The sequence below is a fragment of the Hibiscus syriacus genome, unplaced genomic scaffold (assembly GCF_006381635.1).
Source record: "Hibiscus syriacus cultivar Baekdansim isolate YM2019G1 unplaced genomic scaffold, ASM638163v2 tig00112159_pilon, whole genome shotgun sequence".
In the NCBI taxonomy this organism is placed as follows: Eukaryota; Viridiplantae; Streptophyta; class Magnoliopsida; order Malvales; family Malvaceae; genus Hibiscus; species Hibiscus syriacus.
In genome coordinates, this window is record NW_024063263.1 from 884,035 (window position 1) to 902,484 (window position 18,450).

The 18,450-nt window shown below is 34.0% G+C and overlaps 3 protein-coding genes across 3 annotated transcripts; all 3 read right to left on the reverse strand.

Annotated features, from left to right (window-relative positions):
- Positions 1–3,353: 3,353 nt before the first annotated feature.
- Positions 3,354–4,110, reverse strand: LOC120175115. Its single transcript, XM_039181818.1, has 3 exons — positions 3,860–4,110; positions 3,607–3,665; positions 3,354–3,435 (listed from the first exon to the last, which is right to left on the reverse strand). Exons 1-3 carry the CDS (start codon positions 4,098–4,100, stop codon positions 3,400–3,402), a joined length of 336 nt encoding a protein of 111 aa, XP_039037749.1. The 5' UTR covers positions 4,101–4,110; the 3' UTR covers positions 3,354–3,399.
- Positions 4,111–4,706: 596 nt separating this feature from the next.
- Positions 4,707–8,689, reverse strand: LOC120175114 (chaperonin CPN60-2, mitochondrial-like). The gene is made up of 18 exons (XM_039181817.1): positions 8,587–8,689; positions 8,466–8,490; positions 8,221–8,352; positions 7,945–8,098; positions 7,563–7,738; positions 7,335–7,430; positions 7,101–7,205; positions 6,912–6,998; positions 6,686–6,775; positions 6,513–6,593; positions 6,329–6,397; positions 6,133–6,210; positions 5,935–6,030; positions 5,703–5,802; positions 5,506–5,609; positions 5,254–5,359; positions 5,082–5,160; positions 4,707–4,991 (listed from the first exon to the last, which is right to left on the reverse strand). Exons 1-18 carry the CDS (start codon positions 8,622–8,624, stop codon positions 4,886–4,888), a joined length of 1,722 nt encoding a protein of 573 aa, XP_039037748.1. The 5' UTR covers positions 8,625–8,689; the 3' UTR covers positions 4,707–4,885.
- A 2,208-nt stretch (positions 8,690–10,897) lies between these two features.
- On the reverse strand, positions 10,898–13,375 carry LOC120175048 (vesicle-associated membrane protein 721-like). The gene is made up of 5 exons (XM_039181757.1): positions 13,033–13,375; positions 11,739–11,880; positions 11,540–11,660; positions 11,297–11,359; positions 10,898–11,215 (listed from the first exon to the last, which is right to left on the reverse strand). Exons 1-5 carry the CDS (start codon positions 13,220–13,222, stop codon positions 11,072–11,074), a joined length of 660 nt encoding a protein of 219 aa, XP_039037688.1. The 5' UTR covers positions 13,223–13,375; the 3' UTR covers positions 10,898–11,071.
- Positions 13,376–18,450: the final 5,075 nt, after the last annotated feature.

The window sequence follows — 18,450 nt, forward strand, 5'->3', positions numbered from 1 at the left end:
TTGGTCACTAATTTTTAAAATTTTAATTTAATTATTAAATTTTAAATTGTTTCTGTTTCGATCACTAGTGGCCTTATGGGTATCTTAAAATTAAGGAAGATGAAAAGGCAAGATGTGAGTTTTGAAATGAACTCACAAAAAATGTCAGCACAATCACTTACGTTCTTTCTAAATCAAAAAGAGCAACGGCATTACTAAATTAATGGTTTATTGGACACGATTGTAACGGTGACAGAACATAAGTTACAACTAAAAAGTACGTACTTTAAAATGAGTATGATCCAACAATTAACAATAAGGATTACACAAGAAGAAATCAAAGCATTTAACGTTGAAATTATATAATCTAGAGTGTTTTTTTATTAAATGAACATTGAATTTATGTTTGAGAGACGAAATGAGTTTCATAAAAAAATAGAGATTCATTGACCCAAGGGCGGACCTTATAGTTGCCCTGGGTATCCCAGGCAACCCCTCAAAATTGTCTACTTAGTGTTAATTGTTTCTATTTTTTTTAATTAATACAAGTGACACCTCTAATATTGTGTGTAACTGTTGCTCTTTATTATAGGAAAAAATTAATATTATAAGAGTTTTTTTTTGTGTAACTCCTGAATTTTTGTCCTGGGTCCGCCTCTGCATTAACCATCCCTGGTGATGGTTAATAATGGCTGATACGGTTACCAAAATTTGGGCATAAAAAAAAGAAAATGAGAGAAAAAAATAAGAAAACATGACAAATGGAAAATGATAAAAAAATGAGTTTTATATGAATTTAAAATGACATCATTTTTATACATTTACTTTTTCAAAATGATATCATTTTGATGCAATATATCATGTCATAACATCGTTAACTATTTAACGTAAAATGATCAACACATGAGTAATTCAAAAATTTAATGATTAAATTGAATATTTATACATTTTAGTGAATAAAATAGGAGAAATAAGAAAGTTCAATGATAATTTTATAGTTTACCCAAAGTAAATTTATTTTTATTTAAGGTTTATAGAAATAAAAAATAGGGAAATAACAAAATGATGGATATTATCTCATATTTGTGTCAGATCCGGTCCGATTTTCAAAATGATGGATATTATCTCATATTTGTGTCAGATTATTTAGAAAAATAATATTACATTTATAGTTTAAAATGGTTTTTTTAAGGTTAGCGGTTGATTGAAAGGTCAACAGATGTCGACTTTTGTGGCAATTTTTTCATATTTCGATAACTCCCACCATGCTAATGACACGTAACAATGTATATTGTAAGATATATTTCGATTAAATTAACAACTAAGTACCTTTCATTTAATTTTTATGTTTATGAGTAGTACAAGTTGTCCCTTTTTCTGCTTTTACTTTATTGGAATATTTAGATAAATCCAAAGCATAATAGAATAACTTTTTAAAAAATAGTTATGAAAGATTTTTTATATAATTATTCATATTTAATTTATTAATTGATTAATTTAAATTAAATACTATAAATATTCATTATAAAAATAATCTTTTTGATTTAATTTATTTTATCAAAACGTTATAATTTAAATCTTAAACATCGAAAGACGTAACGTTTTATCCCATCTCTATAAAATTTTATAATTTATTTTTACAAGAACCAACGACGACCACCAAATTGACATGTTTCAAAAACTTGATAACCATTTTGTCCTTACCCATCTGGGAAACAATGCTTCTTTAAGCACTCATTACATGTGTACCATTATGAGTTCCTTTTTCTTAAAATTTCTCAACGTATTTATTAGAACGAATTCAATGATTTATTTTTTTTTATATTCTATACATTTAAATAAAATTATATTCTGACTATAAATTTTAAATCAATTCTATATTTAAAGGATTGATTAAAATCTATAATTATGGGTACATGTATATAATGTATAATGTTATCGTAAAGTATAACACAAACTAAAGTGATTAATTATGTGTAATCAGGGGTGCTTATCAAGCAAGTTGAACGCGAGTTGTGTAATGCTCGACTCGTGCTCGTTAAAAAATTTTGTTACTCGACTCAACTCGTTGCTCGTTAAGTTCGTTAAAATTTTGTTCGACTCGTGCTCGTTAAAAAAAATTTGTTGCTCGACTTGTGCTCGTTAATTTTTTTTTTTGTTCTATTGGTTCTAAAAGTTTTGATGATGTTTTCATTGGTTATGCTTTAAATAGTGTGGATTATCGATTTATTTCATTGTATGATTATTCAATTTGTGAATCTCGAAATGTTGTATTTTTTAAAAACATTTTTTCTTTAAAGAAATCTATTTCAATGCATGATAATTTTGCTCCTTCCGCTTTAAATAAACATGCTAGAGATATTGATTTTGATAGTGAACTTAAGAGGAGTAAAAGACAAAAAACTACAACTAGTTTTGGTCTAAACTTTCTCACTTCTTTTATTGTTAAATTTGATGACTTAGACTCGATTAATGATTCTATGGCTCAGACCTTTCTAATAGATTATGATCCAAAAATGCATGAATAAGCTATTAATTCTACTTATGCTAGATTTTGAGAAATGCTATTAATGATGAACTTGAATCTATCTTATCTAATCACACTTGGAAATTAGTTTTGGTCTCTGATATACACTGTGCTGACGTAAAAAATTAATAACAAATCTCTTAATCAAAATTGTCAATACAAAAATCGCATATATATAAATACTTACCGTATATCGTAGCCGCCAACCACTCGTTGATGAATTTAACACATGCACTTGCCCACCCAACATCAATGCTCCACCTGCGTGTGACCGTAAAATCATATATGGATCGACGCAAGATTTTATATTAGGATGATTAATTTTTAAAATATTGAGAGATATGAATTTAATGACTAAAACTGAAGTTTTTAAATTTGAGTATATTCTATTTTTTTTTCCGATGAAAATCTCTTCATTTCATAATATAAATCTAAACTATTTATTTTCATTCATTTGACGATCCAGAAAACATATAAAACTTAAAATCGTTACTCGTTTGCCGAGTCTTCCAGGTTCCAACTGATGAACAACATTGCAAAGTACATGGCCCCCAATGAAAATATCATGTGGAAAAATCCGTAGTGATAACGTATAAAGAATACCCTGCACCGACACGAGCAACTTCTCCTGCAAGAAAGAGGAAATGAGGTCCTTAATTTGGGGTATGATGAAAAGGAGAAACGTCTTCTCTGTAGTTTCTAGAATTAGAAGATGTATAGCTCCACTCATGATCCTAAAGTACAAGTAGAGCACTGGTGCATACATCCATACTAACATGATTAAAGTTTCGAGTTCTTACAATCGGGATTCGAAGCAAACATACCGTATACGTGGATGAAATCTGGAGGGAGGAAGAATGGTACAACCATGGATACAAGCAACAGGACGAGCTTCATCCCCCACCATCCTGAGTGCCATTTACTGCAAGCTTCATATAATTTTCTTGCAGTGAATGTGGTTAGAAACATGAGAAGGAAAAACATCTGGAGTTTATGTCAAGGAACACGATTTTCGAAGTTGGGAAGTAAACATGAATATAAGTACATGTCAACACATACATACACTGTTAATGGGAAGATACAAAACATCCGAAACTCACTCGAAGAACTCCGAATGTGTGAAAGCAATCGTGTCCGGTGATTCCACAAGCTTCTTTATCTGTGAAGATAATATTTTTCGTACGTAAAATACGGAAGAAAAGAAAACAGAACATGTAATCCAACATCTCCCACGCAGGTTCAGATGAGCATTACTTCAACAACAGGAATGTACCACAGGATATATGCTCAAAATCAATGGAAACATAATTTTATTTTTGATAATACACTCAAGGAATCACAGACTTGACTCACAGTAGAGTGGAGGGAAAACACTGTGGCCATAATCTCGAATGAACCAAGCGGTTAGGTTGGCAACGAAGAAGATTATGCCGTAAACGTATCTGGCTCGGAGTGACTCGTTCCTCGCTTCGAAACAGTCTATATTCCTCGGATCCACTGACGATACCTTTAGTTGCTGAGAGTTGCTTGAACTTATATGTATCACAGTAGATTCAAGTTCAACTGCTGAAATAGACACGCTCATCTCTGCCATTTTCAAGCAATTAAATAGTTGTAATCAGTTGCTTCTAATCTGTATATTGCGTATGTAATTATCATCTTAGTATGCCATAAGAGAAGACCAAGAACAATGGAAGAAGATCTCTTTGATGGACATGGAAAATATTAATTCAAATGATAAATAAATAAATAAATAAATAATGCATGAAAAAAAGGTTGAAATTTAGAAACCTTTTCCTTTTGAGTGTAAATTCCCTGTCTGGCAGTCTTGAAGAACATAAATATCAATGAATCTTCCTCGGCTATTCGTTCAAGTTGCTTCTTTTTCAGCCCTTTTTAACGTTTTTACATTAATTTTCTGATCACCATCCAAATCGTCTTCAGCTTGAAGCTTTGAATTTCTATCATTTTCTAAGCAACCAAACAAATATTTTGCATATTATTCAGGAAATTGCCCCCAAAGAAATAGCAATAAACGTATTTCTGTTACTTGTTCGTCTCTCCTTTTTTTACAGCTTCACGACGTCTTCTTCCGTGTCGTTGATGGTGGTCTATTCGGGGGTCGACGATGTTACATTTTGTTGCTTTATAAATATTTTACACTTAAATAATTCGCATGTATATATTTTATTAAAAAAACTAAAAAAAATTTATTTATAAATATGATGAAAGGTACACCAAGACACTTGGACATCGTTACATATCAATATGGCAGTACCAATAATTTGTAGAGAATGATCATCTCGCTCAACTCTAACTCTAAAAACAAAAACTTGAAACCAGGGAAATGCCCTTAGTGTATTGTTAGGAGGAATAACCTCAATAATCCATGCCTCCCATACCGCTGGGCATTGCCGGAACTTCCTTCTCGTCCTTGGGAAGTTCGACTACAACGGCTTCGGTTGTTGTCATCAATGAGGACACACTGCACCACAAAGGAAACATACTCAGCTACTTACTTTCAGGAATCCCAACCGATAATGTGATCCGAGAAAACAGTTATACGACGGCTTACCTTGCAGCATCGACCAAAGCAGTTCTTATTACTTTCAATGGATCAATGAAACCCGCCTTCACCATATCGACATATTCACCTGGTTATGCAGCAAAGATATATGTATAAGCTAGGCTAGTTTTTTGGAGCGTAAATAAATACGATGAAGGTAACTCGTAAGAGATTCACATACCTTTGGCTGCATCATACCCGAGATCAGGGTTATCCTGCTCCAACAGCTTACCGACAATAACGGCTCCCTCGACTCCGGCATTTGAAGCAATTGTGTGCACAGGTGTCTGCAACAGAAAATTCATGTATAAGGGGGCAGAAACCTCACACATCAAAATCACAAGCATTTTGAAACCTTATAGTCAACACTATAACGAGAATAGAATTCTCAGCATTCGATCCATCCGACATGGAGAAAAGGTTCACAACAAACCTTTAGAGCATTCTGGATAATTTGAACACCTATCTTCTGGTCAAAGTTGGCTGTAGGTAGCTTGTCCAACTCTTTCGATGCATACAAAAGAGCGACACCACCACCTAAATGATACAATTCCTTTAGTAATGTTTCCATGATATTCCAAGTTTAACTGAAACTTCATGAAAAAACCATTGACTTCAAAAGTTAATTACCTGGCACAATACCCTCTTCTACAGCTGCCTTTGTAGCATTTAATGCATCTGTAACTCTATCCTTCTTCTCGCCAACTTCAGCTTCGCTAGCTCCTCCAATCTGGCAATGTCCGACAAGTTATGAGTTTCATCAACTCCATTTAAGCAGAGCAGCAAATAGGAACCGAACAGCCATTACATTTCAAAGTAGACAAGTTCAAAATATCAAAAACTAACTAATAAGGTACCATACCTTCAAGACAGCCACACCACCAGAAAGCTTTGCCAGTCTCTCTTGCAGCTTATCTTTATCATAGTCAGAGGTGCTCAATTCAATTGCTGACCTAATCTGTTATCGCGAAAGACATGTTATATAATATGAACTGTTAACGAAATCATGTAGAGCTCAAGAATCAAAAGATATAAACAACTGTTTGTAAAAGAACAAAACCTGTTCACATCTTTCTTCAATAGATTTCTTGTCACCATTCCCGTCAAGAATAACGGTGTCATCCTTCGAGACCGTCACCTTTAGCAGCCAAATGAAAACTATCATGCATCAAAAAAGATGTTCGTCTACATACAAAAAAAATGATGGAATATCACATTGGGCAAAGACTTTAGCGTCCAGACTATAGATATCATACCTTTTTGCAAGTTCCAAGCATGTCCAGATCCACCTTTTCAAGGTTCATGCCAAGTTCTTCGGTTATAACCTACACCCGATAAGTAACAGATAACATCACCATGAGGTTATGAAAATTCACGTCAGAAGAACCATACACCATGAACAAGATACTATTATATAGAAGAAAAACAAAATCGCCCTACCTCTCCTCCTGTGAGGACAGCAAGATCATGCAAACTAGCCTTCCTGTTTTCTCCAAAACCGGGGGCTTTGATGGCACAGACCTGCCCCATAATTAATACATATATATATTCACAAGCATTCCTAAAAAAGAGGAGAATTAACAAAGGAAATCATATCTGACTGAAAATCAAACCTTGATTCCAGCACGAAGCTTGTTAAGAATGAGTGTAGCAAGTGCTTCACTCTCTACATCTTCAGCTACGATCAGCAACGACCTTTGCCTCTGAACAAATATAGCATAGAAGATATTAATGTTATGAAGGAAATCTAATTTCAATACAGTCTCAATGAGAAAAACATTTAGATGAATGATGATTAATCAAAAGGATGTATGCATGATTTGTTAAAAATTTGTTTACCTTTAAAGCTAACTCTAGTACTTTTACAACAGCATTCAAGCTCGATATTCTCTTCTCGTGAATTAGGATAAGAGGATCATCTAATTCCTGCCATAACACAATGAATTGAATAAGCAGCATCATAACTTGATCAAAACTGGGGACTCAAGAGATTCTCCAGTTCTGTCAAAGGAGAAATGAGTTACTTACACATTTTTGGTTTTTCGTATTGGTGATGAAATATGGAGATATGTAGCCCCTGTCCAGCTTCATGCCCTCGACAACTTCCAATTCGTTAAACAGAGTTTTTCCATCCTGAAAAGGTTTAACCCAAAGTAAGTCATCATATCAGGTATAAAACAGTTCAAAAATTTTGATTTATTGCAAGCAAGAGAAACCAACACTTTAACTTTAAAAGCCAATATGATATGAAGGTACTGATACCTGAATTGTTATCACCCCTTCTTTGCCAACCTTCTCCATGGCCTTTGCAATTAACTCGCCAATTTCCCTCTCTCCATTAGCTGATATTGTTCCAACCTATTAAGAAGTATTTAACTTGAAGCCTTAGTAGATTAAAGTTTACCACCACTTCGGTTTTGATCCAAAAGTACTGCATTGTTCTGACTGCAATAAGCTTTTGATAGAAAATCATTCAATAGGAAAAACAACCTGAGCTATCTCTTCAGATGTGCTAATCATCCGTGCCCGACTTTTCAAGTTTGTCACAACAGTGTCAACTGCCACTGTTATGCCACGCCTCAGGTCCATCGCATTCATTCCTGCAGCCACCGACTTGCATCCTTCTGTAAATATTGCTCGTGTAAGCACTGTCTCACAGGTGGTCCCTGCAAAAATGTCAAGAATTTCATGACTCAGATCCCCATATATAAACAATGCAGTTGAAAGCAGATGTTTAGAACGAAGGATATAGTACATGCAAAAAGGATGCATCTACAATAGATGTCAAGACCAATAACCTTAAAAAAATCTAATTTTGAAGATTCAAAACGAAACCATTTGATTCGAAAACACGCTTGTGCCTTAACATCACCAGCTACATCGTTGGTGGCATTCGCAACTTGTTTCACAAGACTGGCACCAACGTTCTTGACTTTGTCTTTGAATTCAATGCTCTTTGCAACAGTTAAACCATCTTTAGTCACTTTGGGGGCACCATAGCTTTGTTCAATAACCACATTACGCCCCTATCAATAAATACATTGCATCATTTTTCCGTTCAATAATGACGAGGAAGGAACAAACCGATTTCAATCAATGATCACCATTGGAGCTAATACGAAACGAAGATGGTGAATATTGGATTTACCTTAAGACCCATGGTTACTCTAACAGCATCAGCAAGCTCTTCGACACCTTTAAGCATCGAAGCTCGAGCTTTAATCCCAAATCTAATATCTTTTGCTGCATAGTTCCTATTCCAACTCAATCTACTACCAATCTAAAACACACCCAAAGTGGAAATCAGTAAAAAAAAACTCAAATCAACCTAAAAACTAACAATAACAATAACAATAACAATAAAAAGATCGGAACTAATGGTAAATTAGCTACCTGATGTGAAGTGTTCCTAGCAATCCTGAAACCAAAGAATGAAAAACAGAGAGAGTGTAAGATAGATCATTTCAAAGGAACAAAAACAGTGAGAAATGAAGGAATTGGGATGGAAAAGTACCTAGCTTTGGAAGCCAGGCTTGAAGCAAAACGATACATGATTGGTTTGGGACGACAAAAGAATGTTAAAAGTGGAAGCTTTGGGGGTGACAATAGGCAATGTGTGGGTTTCAGGCTCTGTGTTTTAATAAAGAGGAAGCCGGAACAGAGATTGGGGAGAAGAAGGCTCTAGAAGCAGTTTCTTAATCCTTTTTAGGGTTTAGGGTTTTATCATTTCATTTTGTTGTTGTTGTTATGGAGTCGTTTTTTAAGAGTAAATTATGTGTTTAGTAATTAAATTTTTAATTTTTTTTTATTTTTGTACCTAAACTTTTAATTTTTTAAAATCATACATAAAATTTAGTTTATGGAAATATTTCATCCACCCGTAAAATCTTATAAAGTAAAAGAAACTGATCAATAAAATTTAACATCATTAAATTTGTTCATCTCATAAATTTGTATAATCCTTCTAGTCAAATGTAAATTAAATGAGTTTTTTTTAAAGAAACATTAAAAAGAATTAATGTGATATATAACACCAAATATTAGAGACATAGGTGTGGATACATAATGGATAATATTGTTTATTACTGGTATCTGGTCCAGAATATAAATACCTAGCTCACCTTATTATGTACTATGATATCAATTTAGAGGTGGCAAACGAATCATTCAGATCAGTTTCATTTCTAATCATTTTGGTTAATATTTAATTCAGATTAAGTTTAGGTCAGGTCGGATCATTTCGGGTTTCGATTTTATTCGAGTCTATAGTAAGTCGGGTTGGGTCATTTCAAGTTTCAATTTTATTTGGGTCTATAGTAAGTCGGGTCGTTTCGGGTAAATATCAGATCAGTTAATTTTCGAGTCGGATCAATTATTTTCGGTTTGATCTTCAAGTCAATTCAAGTTGAGTTGGATATAAATCAAATTAAGTATATATAGAATTATTGATATGTTTTTGTAAAATATGTTTTTCTTTAAATCTTATCAGTTTCATTCAAATTCAATTATTATATACGGATTATAATTTAATTCAAACTCGATCTATAAAATATATTAGAGTTTGTGATATTTTTTTATTGACTCGAACTAAAAAGTTTATGGTACGATCTATTTGATTAGAAAACAAAAAAATTAATTATAAATTTTATTATCTATTAAAATTTTAAATTAGATACTTAAAGCTTAATTATAAATATATTATTTTTATTAAACTTAAAAGTAATAATAATATACTATTTAAGTTTGAATAAATATTATTCTAAATATATTTATAAATAATATTATATTATTATATCATCGCTAATATTTTAATTTTAAATTATAAAAAAATAGATATCTTTATATTATAAAAATAAGTTATTTGTGTAGTATAAAAATAAAACATTTTTATATTAGATTTAAATAACCATATTTTTTCATATACGAAGGAATTAAAATAATTTGTAAATTAATTTAATAGTTTTGGAAAGTTATTTTAGTAGTTCCAAAGTAAAATATAATAATCCATTTCAATCATAGTTTAACCTAAATTTTATTTTTTTTCCAAACATATAATAATATAACTTACCGACTAATTAGGGGAAGTCTCAGGTGCGACAACCTAGTATACGGTTAAGAAAAAGACATTAACGGAAATGTTATTATTTTTTTAACATTTCCGATAAAGCATTACCTAAAACACTATTTGTTCTACCGGAATGTTAATATTGGACGCTACCTAAATATTATTTTTTTCAACCGGAAATGTTAATATTGGATACTACTTAAAATATTATTTTTTTCTACCGGAAATTAGCTAGTGAAATCAACATTTCCAGTACAACAAAAAATGTTTTATGTAGCGCTTTACCGGAAATATTAAAAAATAATTACATTTCCGATAGTACCTTTCCTTAACCTTATATTAAGAAAGACTAGTTAGTTTGAAACAAGCTAAATACTAATAGAATTTGATTCGTTTGCATGGCAAGCAAGCAATTCACCAAACCATGCTTAATATACAGGTTAGTCCAAAAGTGTCTCGTTCGCCACCAGATTTTATCATAAAATACAAACCCTTTTCCTGCCATGAAAGATCCTCAAAATATGACCCCTAGGTAACTAGGTTACTGGGCCTAAAATGTAAGCTTCGGATACAGATATGTATCGAACACAGAATTGATCATGCGTATCGAACTTTATGTGTACTTAAGCAAGAAATGAAGAACCGAAGCAACAGAGTCGATAACATTTCAAAGAAAATAGAAAAGAAAGGAAAAATAGGATATGCAGACATTCAAACATTTCTCCATTACAACATCAGAGAAGAAATGATTAATGGATATGCTTATCTATCGTAAGAAGTTTGAACTATAACCTATACACAATCAACCAATATACAAATGGCAAGCAAACAGAAAACACGTGGCCAAAAACAACATAGCAAAGCAAACCAATTTATCAAGACAATCTAGTCGGCAAGGTGGCAAAGTGCGGAACAAAGGAAATCCAAGACAGATTTAACAATGGAAGCCATGGCAGACTGACAGCACAATGATAAGAATCAAGGCAATGAGGATACCCAAAACGATCAATTTTATCTTCATATTCTGAAGCCACATCTTTCTTCTCATTTTTGTTCCCTGCTGCCTAAAATCTTGGGCCTGTAATTCAGTTTTAAGTTCATTTGCGTTAAATGTATTATATGGTGTATCAAAATAAGATACAGTTGGAATGGGACTAACCTGTGAGTGAAGGTTCTCAGTTTTATCCACCAGCAACTCAATCTTCTCACCACGATCGAGGACCTGGTCAAAGAAAAGTGTTATTAATGAAAGAAAACAACATGCTACAAGCATTATATCCGAACTTTCATTCTGTTTTGTACGCCATGCCTCGAAAGTTGGAAAAGCTGGTTATACATCTTGCCATGTCTTAACCCTCAAACTACACCTAGAACAGTGATGGGTTTAGCAGCAATTTATTACCTTCTCGATGTTTTCCATCATGACACCCTTGACTTCAGAAACTTGAGCTTTCACTTTAGCAAGTTTGCTGATCTCTTCAGGATGGTCCACACAGTACTGCATATGCTCCTTCAATTTGGACCTATCATGTATAAAAATATAAGCATATTTCCAAGAAGTCAAAAAAGAAATCTGAGAAGAAAAATAGAGAGCTAGATACCCAAACTCTTTATTCAGGCTTTTGGCCGGAGCAGTTGCTGCCTTCCCTCCTCCATATCTCTTGTTGAAGTCTTCCTTCACTCTTTCCAGAACTGCAATTGGAACTTGCCTGCCAACAGATTCAACAGCAACTACACAGTAGGCTGTAGCACCAAAATCATACCAGAAGTCAGCAAGTAGATCTATGACTAAAACCATTAAGTTTGGAAAAAGGAATCTCTCCCTTACTCTCCATGAAGGCACCATGATGCATATGACATACAGCTTCAATATTATCAATATGAACACTCTAGCACCCAAATAGCAGCTAAAAGACAACAGCCTGCTGAACTGTATAAATGAGAGTTACATGGATTTGCCCCATCGATGGGAATGATTAGAAGGTAAGATTCTTTGATTGAAAGGCTGGTCATAACAGTATAAGCTAACTAAAAATGTGTAACTAGGATTTCTAGTTTTCTTATTTCCTTGTTTAGTACGGATTTTGCTTCCTAGCAATGTTCTTTACTATCTATATAGTAAGCATTCATTTGGTACAACCAGCATAGAACCCAAACCCAAATGCAGAGCACATGCATCCACAAATACGTTAACAGAGGACGGCCAGAGTTCAATAGGAAATGCAACTAGCTAGGGGAAGGCACATAAATCAGTCCCAAATCTTGCAGATCGTAAATTATGCGAACCATTAAACGATGTTACAATCTCACTGGATATTACATCAATTTGCTTATCTAAAAAAGGAAATGGAAGACATCCAAAGAAGAATATAAGTCTGTCATTAACACACCTATTTAGATTCTTAATTATACATCCAAACAAAACATGTCTTTGCTTCTTTTAATTGATGATAAACGGATAAACGGATAAACAAAACAACAGTTACATAAAGATATGAAGATATAGAATGAGTTAAATATCAAGGATCAAAGTAAAAAAAAAATGTAGAAATGGAATCCAAAGCATCATTTAAACACAATAAAAATGTTCAAATTAGATTTCTTCCCCTCCGCTTTGACCAAACAAAACATTGTACAAAACTAAGATATGAAAACAACGAATCCATACAAAAACACCAAGCAAATCAAAACTAATCTCAGATCCAACACATGGCAATAATAATCAACACATACATAAAAGCCAAATAAAAAATTAAACAACAAAACGAATCACAAGCCGATTTACACATTCGAATCATTAAGCGAATAATCAGGTTTCAAAAAAAGGTCACCAACTTAAAAAAAAACAAAAGATCGAGTTCGGAAAACCGCAGGCAAACAAAAAAAAGCTCTTACTGAATCCATTTTCAACGAGGTAATTGAAGGTATGGCCATCGCAGTTATAGGTGAACTTGTTGTCAGACGCCGGTAGTTTCTGGAGACATTGAGCTGCGATGGTGGTGAAATTACCGGTGAACTCAGTGTACTCGGCGAGGATCACAGTTCCGCGTGCCACGAAGCTGTAGATCAAAGACTGTTGCCCCATCTCTTCAAAAACCCTAACCCTTCACAAGCAAATGATTCAATCCGCAAAGAGTCCAAGAGAAGGAGAGGGCGATGAGATCGGAGCAGATATAGGAAAATGAAACAAATGCTGGATTTGATACAAATTTATATTATATATACATTTATATTATATATACGTAATACTCTAATTTTGTCCTGGTCTTTTAATTTCATTTGAAGATGATCAAGAGTTAATTTGAAGATATTTATGCTCGATGAAGAATTAGTTCGAATGAAGTGGGGATATTGATGAGTGATGAATGAAAGCTAAAATTGAGGAACTTTAGGTGTTTAATTGGATTGAAATCGTACATGTTAGAATTCGAGACACAAAATTGAAATTCAATCCCAAATATAAATTTAAGTGTCTAAAGTCCAATTACAAATTAGACCCAAATTAATTACAAGTGCAAAGACCCAAAATTGGACCCCAATCCAGAGCCCAACGGCAATTCAAGACCCAAGCCTATATAGCAAAATTTAACCCGGTTACAAGGCCCGATCCGACCCAGCAACTTGACCCGGTTCAAGTCAGTCGCTCGTGCGCCCATGTGAAGCACTGCATCCGAGCATCCCACGTGAAGAATCTGTCGGCCACCAACAACTCTCACGGGGCTATCGCCCGTGCCCATGCCTCTAACTGCAACAGCTCGGTTCCCCACTGCTTCCCGTACCCTGCAAGTATGATTCCAAGGGAAGACCCATATTGGCACCATCGAAAAAACAAAAGAAAGAAATTAACAAAGGGGTTCTCGTTCAAAAAGAGGAGCACGAGCATAGAGAAGGGGGGATCACCCATCAAAAACGGGGGGGGGGGGAGGACGAAGCAAACGAAAAAAAAAACAGGACAAGGAGGACCAACGATTATAAAAAGCAGAACACACAGCAAGGGGTTCACCAACGCTAGGCAAGCAAAAGAATCAGCACCCGGGGGGGAAATCAGTAACAAACGAGAGAGGAGCTACAATTGTAATCGAATTAGGGGGAAAACAAATTGTAAACGAGGAGATATTTCATTCTTCCATTCAAAAGCAATAGAGATAGAGGTTTTTTTCTAGCATCTAATTATATTCTTTTCAAGGTTTTTTCTTTACTCATACTAACAGTAGTGTCCTCATTATTTTTTTTCTGTTTTCAAAGCATTGTACAAAAATAACCAAGCATAGATAGGAAACAATTCATCATTTTTCTTATTCCTAATTTCCCTATTCAAAAAACCAAAACGAAGTAAATAAAGACGAGACAGAGAGCAAAACGTTTACCTTCGTTAGTGGTCTCTTCGTCGGCGGTGAAACCTTTGAGGTCGGGGGGAGTCGAGCAAGTGAGCCGAGGGTTATGTTGAGTTTGAGGGTTGGGGTAGGTCACCAGATTGTCATGTTGGGTGGCCAAAACATTAGTTTTTAAGGGTTTTTTTAATTGAGAATTTTAGCCCCAAATCGAGGGTTTTAGATTTAAATAGGAGATTTGGGTTAATTTAGGGTTAGGGTTAGATTATTTTTAGGTTTTGGTGTTTTAGGAAATAGTTTGTGAGGTTTGAGTTGTTCATCGGAGTTTTGTTTGGTTTCTCGTCGAAACCGTTGAGAGAGTGGAGGCCTCGGTGGCTAGCTTTGGTTTTGGTGGGTTTTGAAGGGGGCTGTCGAGAATAGTTTGAGGATGAGAGGGTAGAGGAGATAGCGACGCTATGAGATCGAGGGAGTAGTGAGTTTATCTGTCGTTTGTGTCTTCACTGGTGGAGTCTCTTGGCAGCGTCGTTTGAAGAGAGAGTGGGAGGGAGGTTGTTGAAGAGAGATTGAGACTGAAGAAGAAGGAGAATGCGGTTGGGATGGCTGAGTAGTGAAGTGATAACTAGGGTTTTAGTTTTATTTTAAGGTTTGGGTAAAATGTCGTCGTTTAGGGGTCTAGGGTCCCCGTTTCCCGCGTGGATTATTTTCTGTATTGGCCATTCTAGTTTTCTTGTTAATTTATTTCGATCCTAAATCATTATTTTTGCGGTTCTAATTTTGCCTCTATATTTCTCGCTAGTTTTATTTTGGTCCCTAAGCTCATGTTTCTTAAGTTTACGCATGCTTTTGCACTTAACCTATAATTCCACTTCTTGTGCATTTTAGTCCCTAGGTCGAAGTTTGTATTGTTTATAATTTTGTTTCTGTATTTTTGCATGTTGCATTTTAGTCCTGAGTTTGTTTGGATTTATTCTGTTTTTAGTCCCTTTAAATAAGAATAGTTTCATTTCAGTTCTTAGTATTCAATATGGTATAATACTAGTATTTCTACCTTAATTTGTATTTTATTTATAATTAGGATATTAAATTTTTATTTAATAGTATTTAGTCCTCGTTTTAATAAATATAATTATTTTTCTGAAATTTATAATTTGTTATGTTATGTTTTGTTTGTTGTGTTCAGGTCACTTTTGTTCATTAAATATAACTATGTATAGAGTATATATTTTTAATTATAAAATATGTATATAATTTTTACTGAAATATCATATTGCAGAATAATTTTGTATATGTTTTTAAATGATCATTGTGTTTAATTAATTGTTTCATGTTAATCTCATATGTATGAATCAACTTGATCACATAATCGGATTAAGGGTAATACCTTTTAATTTAAAACTGTCGGAATAACTTTTCTTAACTTACAGGAAAGTTGTTCTCAACGGTTTTAAATTACAAGTCTATCCCATCATTGTGACTAAAAAATTGATTATTCACTTTAAAATTTGTGAATAAAAGAAAAAGAAATATTCGATTATTTAAATTCATTGAGAAAAGATCGTTAGAACTCACCTAAAGGTCTAGTCTCAATATTTGTAAATAATCAAATATTCTTTATTTTTCTAATGGCTTTGTAATTTTAATTAAATCTATTTTGGTTGATTTTGAATGTTACAAATTTGCATTTTTGTTGTTTTAAGGGATCATAAATCAAATTAAACTCGAGCTTGTGAAATTCGTTGCAAAGACATTAATTAATCGACTAGGTACCGATTTAGGGCGCTGTGGGGGTGCTAATCCTTCCCCACGCGTAACCGACTCCCGAAGTTGGATTTTGGTAACGTAGACCGTAAATTTTTCGTTTTAATTAAAATTAATATTTATTTAAAATGACAATGTTTTTTGGGTGCCCAATCACACCCTAATCAAAGATTGGTGGCGACTCCTCGAACCATACATTTTATTTTTAAAGGATTCCCAAATATTCGAAACGAGAGGTTTTTTCTAAAATCACATTGTTTTTAATTAAAAATGAATCAATGAGATCAATAATTAAAGATGATATGGTTTTCAAAATCTTGCTCCCCCACCCGGTTAAAAATCGTTTCGACAGCTTGGCGACTCCGCTAGGGACTTTTTTTAGAGAGTCAGGCCGGTAGTCGACTAATTAATTGTCTTTGCAAACGAAAGTTATAAGTTCATTTTAATTTGGTTTTTGATCTCTTGTTTGTTTTAAATTTCTTGTTTGCATTTTAATTTGTAATTTGGTCAACGAGTAAATAGTTATACTAACGTGTGATTTGCATGTTTCAGTTTTCTGACCTTTATTTTGGTTTGTGGTGTTTCTTGGATCGAGGAAAAGGATTATGAGTTTCCCCTCACTGTCGCTATAACCTTTTGATATTTAGAGCCTTCTAACTGTGCTCTGTCCCGTTAGGTAGGGGTGAATGCTACGCTTACATGAGAAAAATTATTTTTCTCCGCATGGGCTTTAGCAAGTAACCTCTGGGGTACATGCCTTATGTTTACGAGCGAAACATTGAGTTTCCTCGCATGGACATAGGGAAATGTATCCTCTCGAATTGAACTTGACTCGTTTAAGCCTATGATGGGTGAGAGTCGAGGGTCTGGCAAGCCCAAGAGGGCACCAGCAAAGGACAATTCGAGGACCCTTTTAGTGAAACCAAAACTCTGCCCGTCTTATGCCGAATATTTATCCGCAGACATAAAGGGGAAACGTATTCTAACATTTTCCTCGTATTTATTTTTGTAATAAGAATGAAAACTAGAAAACCATACGGTTAGGTTTTATATTTTTTGAACAAGCATGTGAATTAGATACCATGCAGTTAGGATTTTTTGTGAATGACAAAGCATGTGGGTAGATATCATGTTAGGTAGGATCTACTAAAGCATGATTGGGTAGCCAGCATGTGAGGGTAGGTTTTATTTGATGTTTACGGTATCTACTATCTTATTGTTTACCTTATGTGCACTAACCCATTTTTGTTCTCTGTCTATTTTATTTTATTTTGATTTTATTGCATTTGCATCCTCATGTCATCGAGGGGTGTTAATTCACAAGTGATTGACTAACAAGAAGGCTGACCATATTGAGGCAAGAAATTCTCCACCATGTAGTCAAAACTGGGAGATCCAGATATGTTTAAATGATCCATTAAAAAGGGCACCCGATGAATGAAGAGATTTGAAGCTGATTGAAGAATTCTTTTAAAACTGCAAAGGCCAAGATGTTGAGTCAAGGGATAAATACAATCATACCAAGGACGAGAAGACCGTTCATAAAGACGAGAAGACCATTCACCAAGGACATGAAGACCATTATGCATGGAAGGTAAGAATGAAGATTTCAAGATTCAAGACATCAGACGTCATCAAAGGTGATAAAATACGCCGACAACTTTGGGTGTAATGTTAGATTCCATGAAGAATGTGGCTCGATAAAATAAAGAGATGAAGAATCACAGTTGTATTTTGATTACATGGTGTACTTATTGAATTCTTGTTGTCTAAGTGAACGGTTGTTCTATAAGTGGTCACTTTTGGAATTAACACCTCGTGCATCTGCATTTACATTTGCATTTGTACTCGCTATTTTATTTTCCTATTGATTTACTTATTTTACTATTGTTGCCTTTTTTCATTTTGTTATCTTATTTGTACTAACTTGTTTTTTATGTGGTTTTTCTCATTGTCTGCATTGCATGATCATGACATAATCAAAAGGTATCGATTTGTGAGTGGTCAGTATAGTAGAAGGTTTTCATGATGGACAAGGGGTTTCATGATCAAGAAGACTATAACACAGATGAGAAATGGCATCCTAAGAAAGCTTCGAGAATAGTGGAAAGATCTGTACCCGAAGATCGCGTGGCTGAGGAAGAGCAAAAGGAGATAAGAGAGATAAAAGAGCAGATGTACATGATGATGGATATGATAGATGCTTTGTCCAAAGGAATAGAGA

Excerpts from the sequence above, each read along its gene's own strand:
- LOC120175115 (XM_039181818.1), bottom strand. The coding sequence starts at position 4,100 with ATGGCAGAGATGAGCGTGTCTATTTCAGCAGTTGAACTTGAATCTACT. Across the intron at positions 3,666-3,859 it reads TGTTTTCCCTCCACTCTACT|ATAAAGAAGCTTGTGGAATC; the intron begins GTGAGTCAAGTC and ends TTATCTTCACAG. Across the intron at positions 3,436-3,606 it reads ACACATTCGGAGTTCTTCGA|CTTGCAGTAAATGGCACTCA; the intron begins GTGAGTTTCGGA and ends AATTATATGAAG.
- LOC120175048 (XM_039181757.1), bottom strand. The coding sequence starts at position 13,222 with ATGGGGCAACAGTCTTTGATCTACAGCTTCGTGGCACGCGGAACTGTG. Across the intron at positions 11,360-11,539 it reads TGATGGAAAACATCGAGAAG|GTCCTCGATCGTGGTGAGAA; the intron begins GTAATAAATTGC and ends TTCTTTGACCAG. Across the intron at positions 11,216-11,296 it reads CTGAGAACCTTCACTCACAG|GCCCAAGATTTTAGGCAGCA; the intron begins GTTAGTCCCATT and ends ACTGAATTACAG.
- LOC120175114 (XM_039181817.1), bottom strand. The coding sequence starts at position 8,624 with ATGTATCGTTTTGCTTCAAGCCTGGCTTCCAAAGCTAG. Across the intron at positions 5,803-5,934 it reads GTGGTGTGGCTGTCTTGAAG|ATTGGAGGAGCTAGCGAAGC; the intron begins GTATGGTACCTT and ends GGACATTGCCAG. Across the intron at positions 5,161-5,253 it reads CGGGTATGATGCAGCCAAAG|GTGAATATGTCGATATGGTG; the intron begins GTATGTGAATCT and ends CTGCATAACCAG.